The sequence below is a fragment of the Colossoma macropomum genome, unplaced genomic scaffold (genome assembly GCF_904425465.1).
Source record: "Colossoma macropomum unplaced genomic scaffold, Colossoma_macropomum, whole genome shotgun sequence".
Classification (NCBI taxonomy): Eukaryota; Metazoa; Chordata; class Actinopteri; order Characiformes; family Serrasalmidae; genus Colossoma; species Colossoma macropomum.
Genome location: NW_023494801.1, coordinates 6,799,987 through 6,810,389, shown reverse-complemented (window position 1 = coordinate 6,810,389; position 10,403 = coordinate 6,799,987). Strand labels below are relative to the sequence as shown.

General features: G+C 37.4%; 1 protein-coding gene across 1 annotated transcript; it reads left to right on the top strand.

Annotated features, from left to right (window-relative positions):
• Positions 1–2,339: 2,339 nt before the first annotated feature.
• LOC118820884 (toll-like receptor 5) lies at positions 2,340–6,833 on the top strand. The gene is made up of 2 exons (XM_036589178.1): positions 2,340–2,553; positions 3,710–6,833. The coding sequence occupies exon 2, from the start codon at positions 3,720–3,722 to the stop codon at positions 6,366–6,368; it is 2,649 nt and encodes an 882-aa protein (XP_036445071.1). The 5' UTR covers positions 2,340–2,553; positions 3,710–3,719; the 3' UTR covers positions 6,369–6,833.
• The last annotated feature ends 3,570 nt before the right edge of the window (positions 6,834–10,403 follow it).

Sequence of the window (10,403 nt, the reverse complement as noted above, 5' to 3'; positions counted from 1 at the left end):
ATTGTGTACTGAACTTTGTTTTTGGTCGTCCAATAATTCAAAGTGCTCCCACTCGTGATTTCTGGGGTATGTTTGCTCCTTAAGCTTCATTAGCCACAAGGAAAGCGGTGCAGTCTGTTGTCCTCTGAGGTGCAGTGATGTGGATGCCTGCCACAAATTCAGCTAAACCAGTTAATTTATTTATTTTTAATATTTTCCATATAAACACTGATTTTATCTACAAGTCTTTGCTGATGAAATGTGTTGATTTTAGGCTACAATTCATATGCATACATTTTTTTTTATATCAAACCACTCACTGGCCATTTTATTAGAAACATCTACTGGTGCACTTTGTAGGTTTACAATTACTGACTGTAGACCACTTGTTTATGCAGCTTATCAGTCCCCCATTTAATGGGAAGGGACCACCAAATGAACACCTCAGAGCAGATATCTTTTTTGGCTGACCAACCTCAGCTCAGCAGTCACAGTAATTTTTGTGGGTTTACAAAAAGTTCATTAGAGTATTAATAGAGAAACGCATACAGCGCAACTGAATAAGGAAAGGCCACGTCAAAAAAATAAAACATACAGAAATAGAAAAACAACAAAATGTGACATACGTATAACGTGTGACTATCACTAGGACAGTTTACATGGGCTAGGGCTAATGCTGTAGCACAGCTACAAGCTGAAATAGCACATATGCTGTTTTGATTATGGGCCTACAGAGTACACATTAACATTACATTTTGTAACAATAAAGATAAAAACCACTGGACTGCTGTGCACGGGAGCGAGCAGAAAATCAGCCCACTGCAGGCAGGAGCGGGCCAAAGCACACAGGAAATCCAGAAGGCAGAACGATCTCTAAATCACATACATAAACAATATAAAAGGATAACAGTAAAACAATTAAAATGAAAGTCTTTAAGTCTTTCTAAAGAGTTGCGAAGCAACAATCACATAAAAGCAACGCACAAATTCTCGTAGCTTACAGAAATGGAGGTGCCTTCAGTCTGATGGTCACAACTGCCAAACCCAGCAAAACACCAAAAATAACCATTATGTGGTTTAAATCACACTGTTTGTCCCACACAGACCTCTAATTCCAAGCGTAAAATTGTACCCCTTGCCTCATGCAGCAAGTACAAAAGGCTACATGTAAAAAGGCCAATTTCATTTTTTTTTTATAAAAGATTACTTTTTTACACAATTACAATGTACCATTAAGTCCAGTCCATACAGCCCTCTATAAAAACAAAGATGCGAAAAACAGCCCATTTTGAATTCACCATTTTAATTTTTCACAAAAACCAGCACATTCACATATATCCATCTATTCAGCCAACAGTGTAGTCCCACAAATCATGATAAAGTTATAAGGTTGTTATAGTCAATAGCACTATTTGAGTCACAAAGGGCAGCCAGTCAGAACATCGATCACTCACATATAAAAGACACAGTAACAAAAACAGTTTCACCCTACGAGATAGAGGGGTTTGAAAATGGTCATACAAAGAAGTTATACCTTTAGCACACGCTGGTTTAAGCAAATCTCAAGAAAAGAGATAGAGCAGGTATTCAGTTTGCCATATTGAAATTGGCTACGATCTGCATTTCACGGAAATGCACAGAATTTATTGGTATGATTTTTAGTTGCAGCTGGTTTGTCTTACAATATACCCACAACTGAATACTGCCTAATTCAGTAACGTACAACATTTGAACAGGAATTACAGAAAAAAAATATCAAAATAAAAGAATACATTTGTTTGTTTGTTTGTTTGTTTGTTTGTTTGTTTGTTTGTATGTATGTATGTATGTATGTATGTATGTATGTATGTAGCATTGCTGCTTTTTTTCTTTTCATTCATTCAGTCTTTCCTTTATGTTAAATTTATTTTACTTATTTTTAATAAAGTCACACTTCATCTACCATTCCCAATGCTTGTACTAACAGCAATAAGAGAGAAGTTTGACTGATCTCAGAACTCCGGAAATGGCAACTTCATCTAAGCTTGTGACTGACTGGATATATTGTAGTGGTCACAAACAGGCAAACAGGAGACAGAATATAATAGAGTTATTACACCATCTCAGACAACATTTGTACACAATCAAAACTACTGATAGTTCCTTGTATGAGTCATCACTATAATATGACGCATATTTGCGTACAGATACAGAAGTCTGATTCATAAACCCTAAAGTAATTTAATTCAGTTTAAACTTTTCCTTTGTCAGCACTTGCCATATGCTGGAACTGAGAACACAGCTTGCGTGAAAGTCATTGCGAAACAAGCGTAAACACAGAACAAGGAAAAAAGAGGACAAAAGCCAAAGGGAAGCTTGGGAGGAGCAATGTTCAACGCACACAGAATCTACTCTGAAGAATGCACTGACCTCATCCTGTGCAGGTCTGAATGTGGATATGTCTGAAGAAGACTTGTGCTTTTTTCATAGTTAGAGCATTATCAACTGAGCCCAACTGGGAGCACTTTTCCACAGCCCAGCACACCACGACAAAAATCAAGATATTCCGGACTGTTCAAGAGAATAATTAACTTGGTAAGAAACAATATAGCTTGTCTGTCTTCATCAGAAAAGTGTTTATACCAGCTGCTAATCTTCAGAAGCTTTTAAGTGTTAGTGTTACTGATCATAACAGAGCTGGGTCAATCAGTCTGCAAAATTCACAGCCTGGCTTCAAACGAAACTGCTTTTAGACTGTTAGACATTCTGAGAGCTAAGCATAGTGCCGTTTTCCTGGATCAAGTTAGTTACCTCGCTAGGTTTGTAAGAGCAAATAAAAACAGGGTGAACTGTCTTGTCATGTATTAAATAGCATTAAATATGAAGACTGTCATGAGGGAATGTCAGAATACATGCCTCACAACTTAAACAGCAGTTGCACTCAAAGTTATATAACAAATAGCAAATAGGCGTTGGCTCCTTAATTCATGATCAAGATGTGTGGAATCTTTGCCTTAAAGGAAATCCACTGACTTTCCAAAATCTCAGTGTATAACATACTGACTTTTTTAACAGCAGGGGTTATTTGAACTAGGCAATGACATTTAGCCATTTTTTTTTACTAACCTAAACAACCATTGAACCTACATCTGTCTTCTGTTGGTTGAGATATTGATAAAGGTATAACGGTGAGAAACCTGACAAATATTTTTCTTTGGGGACTGTTTTGCCCTACAACGTTCTCTCTCAGTTAGGAGTGGCTGTTAAAAAGACATTTTAAAACAATCTTTTCCAAAAAAATTTAGCAAAACAGTCTTTCATAATCATTTATTGTAAATGCATAAAAGCTGTCAGTGATGTAGCCATTACAGATTTCTGATATCTGGTTTCTATAACCACACAATTTTAACTAATTTTCTCTAGAACAGACTCTCTCATTAAATAAACAACATTTGTGGACTCCCCCTGCTAAATGCTTCACATTATATCATTATGTAAAAATTAATTTGGGCAGAATTCCCTTTAATTGAATGCATTTGAATGTAATTAAATGTAAAAGAGAAACAAATAAAGGAATAAATAAATACATTTGTGCCAAATTAATTAAAAATGTGGGTGACCTCACACACACCAGCGACGCCTTCACACACTTTAAAAATTCAACATCCTTTACCTATACAGGCTGTCATACTTGATTTTTGCATATAATTCATATGAAATTTTTGAGCTACAATGTTTTGTTTCTTTTTAGGTGTTTCAGTATGACAAACAGGCTCAGCTTCACCAGCCTCCTCCTTCAGCTCTGCATCTGTCTACAGGTGGCAAATGGTTTTTCACCATGCTTCATTGACAACACCAAGGCCTTCTGTGGAGTGAGAAGACTTAATCAAGTGCCACCTCTGCCCAATTACATCATGTTTTTGGATCTAAGTCTCAATTACATTAGTGAAATCGATGAGAAATCGTTCTCTGGTTTGGAAGCTCTACAGATCCTTAAAATTCAACAACAGGAAACACAACTTGTATTAAAGAACAATGCCTTCAAAGGGCTGTCCAATCTGAGAGAACTCAATCTGGGGTTCAACCACTTACTACAACTGGAGCCAGGAGCATTCAACGGGTTGTTCAACCTTCAGACACTTAATCTCATCCAGTGCAGTTTAAATGACTCTATTCTGTCAGGTGACTATTTAAAACCTTTAGTGTCCCTGGAGAGACTTACACTAGAAACTAATAGTATCACAAGGATCCAGCCTGCTCATTTCTTTTTCAACATGACCAAGTTCCACGAGCTAGATCTCTCCCACAACTGGATCAACAATATATGTGAGGAAGATTTATTTGGTTTCCAAGGGAAACACTTTACTCTCCTTAAACTGACTGACATCAGATTGACAGACATGGGTCACTTTTGGCCCAAGTGGGACCAATGTGGAAACCCATTCAAGAACATGTCTATTACTGTGCTCGATTTGTCTCTAAATAGCTTCTATGTTGATATGGCTGTGCTGTTCTTCAAAGCGATCAGAGGAACAAAAATCCACAAGCTCATTCTTAGTCAAAGCAGTAGCATGGGCAGGTCAGTGGGGTACAACAATATGAAAGACCCAGACAAAGACACCTTCAAGGACCTAGCAGACAGCGGCATTCGAATTTTCGATTTGTCCCAATGCCACATTTTTGCTCTAACATATTCTGTATTAGGTCACTTGTCAGACCTGGAGAGAGTCTCATTAGCTTCAAACTCAATCAACAAAATTGAACGTGATGCCTTTCTGGGAGCTGCACATATTAAAATGCTTAACCTATCATATAACCTCCTGGATAAAATTGATTCCACAACATTTAAGAACTTAGAAAGTCTTGCATTGCTTGATTTATCTTACAATAACTTAAAGATACTTATGCCGGGCTCGTTTAATGGACTGCCGAACTTGCTTTACTTGGATCTGAGAGAAAATTCCTTACAAAAAGTGCACACATTGGCGGCACTTCCACAACTTAAGGTACTTCTCATGGGCAATAACAAAATTAGATCCTTGTATGGACTTCTAAGCTCCGCAAGAAGTGTCACAATTATTGATTTGGCTTCCAACAAATTAAGCAATGCTGAGGACATATATACTATATTAGTAGAACTCCCCCAAATTGAAAAGATCTACATTGAAGGGAATGTTTTTCTATGGTGTGTCCACAATAGTAACTATTCTGTGCCACCAACAAACAATTTACAGATCCTTCATCTGCAATCAACTGGCTTACCAAACATTTGGTCACAAGGAAAGTGTCTTGATGTGTTTGATAACCTTCACCAGTTGCAGCTGCTTTTCCTTCAGAACAACTTCATGCAGTCACTCCCCAAGAACATTTTCAAGGGGCTCACTTCTTTATTTTACTTAGATTTATCCTTTAACTCCTTGACCTACATACCAAGTGACATATTCCCTGAAAGTCTGAGATCTCTCGACCTTTCGTACAATAATCTTGGTTCTGTTGACCCTCAGGCTTTGAGCACTCTCAGTACAATTAAGCTGGATGGGAACCGCTTCCTTTGCGACTGCAGCTTAGGAGACTTCCAAACCTGGCTAAATGAGACGCAAAAGAAAACCAATATTGTAGGCAATGTCGAGGACCTGATGTGTGAGTTTCCAGAACAGCAGCATGGTGTTCCTCTTATTTACGCTGTACTCTGTGAAGACACAGACAATGAGAAAATCGCTGAAAATCTACGGCTTGCGCTTTTCATCTGCTGCACGGTTTTTATTCTGCTAATCCTCACCTGTGCTGTTGTTTTTGTCCGTCTACGCGGTTACTGCTTCAAGCTTTACAGAAAGGTGATCATCACATTTGTGGAGGGAAGATCAAAGTCACCTGCCAATGACAGCTTCTTGTATGATGTCTACCTGTGCTTCAGTTCAAAAGACACTGGCTGGGTGGAAAAGGCACTGTTAAAAAAGCTAGACACACAGTTCTCAGAGAAGAACAATTTCCGTTGCTGTTTCGAGGCACGAGACTTCCTACCAGGGGAAGATCATCTATCCAACATGCGGAACGCTGTCTGGAACAGTAAGAAAGTATTGTGCATTGTCTCCCGTGAGTTCCTCAAGGATGGCTGGTGTTTGGAGGCTTTCATGCTGGCCCAGAGCAAGATGCTGGAGGAGGTCAAGGATGTCTTGTTGGTGCTTCTTGTTGACAAAATACCACAGTACAGACTGATGAAGTATGAACCCATCAGGACCTACATTCAGACCAGGAGATATTTGCGCTGGCCAGAGGACAGCCAGGACTTAGAGTGGTTCTACAACCAGATTAAACAAAGCATATTAAAGGGCACCAAAGGCAAACATGTGAAAACAAATACTGAAACAAACCACAACGTGACAGACATTGAAGCAGTCACTGCTTTTTAATCCACAGATACTCACATCAGTGGACTGTGTTTGTTAATGATTTGATTTTCTGAATAATTAACGCAACACGCATAGAGTCTCAAACACAAAATCAATACCATACTGATGATATGATCACATAGAAAAATAATTCACTTACATCCTCAGAAGACACATACTTCAGGTTTTGACAGTTCTCTTTAAATACTCTTTAAACACTCACATTCATCAATTCATCTGCTTGGAGAAGGGATCCAAAGCACAAAATGTTATTCTGCACATGGCATGCAATTACACGTTCTCCAAATACCCAGAACTTAGAGCACAACATTAAATACATTGTTTCAACACACCATGAAAAATCTTAAAAGTTAACTAAAAAGTTAACTAAAGAGCAGCCTGCTGTATCGCAATGTGCCCTGGCACGTATACACTTCTTGGGGTGTATGGTGACAGAAATGGTAATTGGAAGGGAGGGGGGGAAAACACACACACTGATGCTGTTCATCACTTGCAAATGTAAGGGACTTTTCATTCTTCAAAAAGAATGTCAGTTTATAAGCCACTCATGCATTAGAAGCTGTTTTTTGACTAAACTCACATAAGAAAACGTTTCATGCTTTGCAAAGGTTCCAAAGAGTCTTTGTAATATACTCATACTAAGCTCCAATGTCATGGAGAATTGTTCCAAGACCTCCCTGCGGCCCTTCAACCTGACCGATCAATCTCTAAACAGTGTCCCTGGGACCATATCACTGTAGCAGCATTCAAATAATTACCTGACTCACATTATTTGCATCATAAAATTGCAACACTGACCAGCCAAAAAAAAAAAAGAAAATTGGTTTTAGGACCCAAAACCTATTTGAGTATTTTACATACCAAGAAAAGTAGAAACAATGTAGAACACCTTCTTTCAGGTGACTCAAAAGCTCACAGGCGAATTCTGCTTGAGTACAGCCTGCTGGTAAATAGATTACATTAGCAATGAAATCTGTTTTTTGCAGAACCTGCTTAATAGTTTGCATGTTCACGTAACTTCAGATGCATGCATACTGTACACACTTCAGCTAACTGTTTCTAAGCAGCAGAGCAAAGCTAAATGTCTCACCCTCTGTTTATGAAAGACTGAGTATGCCATATATATAGCTGGAAAAAAAAAGTGTAAACATCACAGTCTGACATTTTTTCATTAAAAAACTGCATTCCACTTAGTGACAGTTTGCTGTTAAGCAAGTACTGACAAAGAAGGCACCTCATTCAAAGAAAAGGACACGAGATAAAAGGGAAATGCTTCCGGGACATTAATCAAAATCTGAATAAAGCCATGTTTGCACACCCTGGCCAAATACTGCAGCAATGCGTAGGCTATTGGCTCACAAATTATGTAAAGTGTAACCAAACACATTCCAGGTTGGTGTATGAGCTATCACTGTTGGAAACAGTCAGAGCTTTCACAGTCAAGGAATCTAATTTGGAGACATTGCAGGGTTATAAGACGTCCTGTCAAGGAAAAAGAATTAAATCACTAAAATTGTTGAAGTAGTGTTTTACCACTAATAAAATCACAGCTGACCACTGGTTGCTAAGTAACAATGATCATGCCATTGTTAAATGCATGTATTTTAAACAATATTTGGAACGAACACTCCAAAACTAACCCTGTATAACTGTTGTAACTGTTGTATAACTGCTGTATACTTGAACAGGGGCTCAAAGGAAAAAAGAGCAACCTGAATATGAACTGCATTTAACTTAGGTCCTCAGTGAATAAGAGTGAAAGGAGCTAAATGGCTATTTTAACACAACACCTTTTTAGTCATCTGTGTGGCAACTCTCTTTTAAAAAGTTAAATTATGTATTCCATGAAAATACTACTGCAAACAGTTTTAGGCAGTAGGATGCCAGTACTACTGATACTGAGTACTGATTATCTCACTGGCTGAGTAAAGCAGTTCACACTCACTGACATCACAAACATACTTAATGCACAGTTAGAAAGGCCAATAACTGGAGTTCAAAAGCACTCAAAGACATGTCAGTTGGGAATTAAATATTTAATCCTGTTCTGTGATATAAAAGTGTGTATTTTTTATATAAAAAATTAGCATTTACGAATAATGATTTTGCACAAAAATCATAATAGGAACCCATTCATTTTGAACTCAGGAGCGTACGACAAACCTGTAAGCGATTAGATTGAGTGGCAATATTCTGGCTTTTAATAAAGTGATGACAGCTTTGGCTATAAGTAAATAATACAGTTATGGTGAAAAAAATGTGCTGTTATCAGACATTACAATACAGGGAACCAATATGATTGGAGCGTTAACTTGATTGAAAAACATCATTTAATGCTCTGGAACTTAAATACTATCCACATGAATTGAGTTAAATTAACTCTTATGAATGAGAAATTACCTTTGACAGATCAAATTTAGAGTGCTCATCCGTAAGTTCCAGTATATTAAATTTCAAATAGCTACAACTAATGTTATCATCTTGCCAAATACTGCATGCTTTTATGAAGTGGAATATGGAACATAATGCCTAAGAAGTAAGGCATAAATACAGATTATGGTATAAAAGTATGAAGAATGTATTCTGTTAATCTACATCTATGATAGATTTACGCTAGATTTATTAGTTGAGGTGAAAAATGCTAATATCGTGACTGTATGGATTCTAGAAAGGAATATAGCCTAGATTACAGCTTGAACCTTTTTAAATGGTTTAAATATCTGTGGACGTAGATACAAGAAACGTGCATTTCAGAAATTTAAAAGAAACTGAGGCAATATCAAAACACTTCAATCCTCACCCTATTTAAATTCACCCAAAATATATTCTCATACTGATCAAGCATTTAAAGAAACATTCCCACATTTATCAACGTTAATCTCTATCTGATCTCAACTATAGCTTTTGGTTTGATTACCACAGACAATAACTTTTACACATTTCCCTGTACGTCATAAAAGAAGAAAAACTGCTGACTCACTTGTTACAGAAAGCAACTGGCAGATGCTGAAGCAACACATTTGAAACTTACAGTTGATATAATTTCCTGATTGATTTGGGCAACTTTAAAGTACATAGTGACTGAAAAATCCAGAACAGCCGGCCGCCTTTGGTAACAATTACTGATATATGTACCTCATTGTTTAGGTCTGTGCTGTTAGAGCAGCTGAGGTAGGTAAACAATGGCAAGCTGACAAGCCTAGGTGAAACCTAGTTGAATGAACAATTGGTTTCTTGAATGTCAGCACTGCACTGTTTTGCTGTAAACTATGAGAGTAAGTAAGAGTGGAATTTACAATAACATCATGCCGATATCATGTTTGCAATTTGAATAGTTTGATATTCTTCTTTTTGGCCTTCCTGTCAAAGCCCTCACTAGGTTACAGTATGTTCAAAATGCCGCTGCTAGGATCGTCACCTTTTCAAAGAAGAATAATCATATCACCCCAGTCCTTCAGAGTTTTCACTGGTTACCCATTACATTCTGTGTTCAGCACAAGGTTCTCTTTATTATATAACCTTTGTATGGTCTGCTCCTCAATACTTGGCAGAGCTTCTTCATATATATGTCCTATCCTGTACTTAAGGATCACAAAATTTAGGCCTTCACGTTCCAAGGTTTAAATTGACTTCTATGGGTGGTCGATCATTTAGTGTAGCAGCTCCCAAATTATGGAACACGCTCCCCCAGTCTATTCAGGATGCAACCTCTCTGTCTTCATTTAAATCTGTTAAATACTTACTTGTTTTCACTGTGTTATCGTTGTTCTGTTTATACTGTATTGTAATGTTTACCTGTATTGTCCTCTTGTTAATTGTTTAAGGCATTGATGTTCTTTGATTGTAAAGCATCCTTAAGCACAGGAAAGGCACTACATAAAAGTGATGATATTTAGACTGCAGAAGAGTCTAAATAACCAAAGTAATTCCATTTAGCACCACATCAGTTAACTCTTTGCAAATCAGCATAGACATTTAGGTTTCAGAGACTCAAAGGAAAAATGGCAGCCTGAATATCATTGAAATTTAACTAAA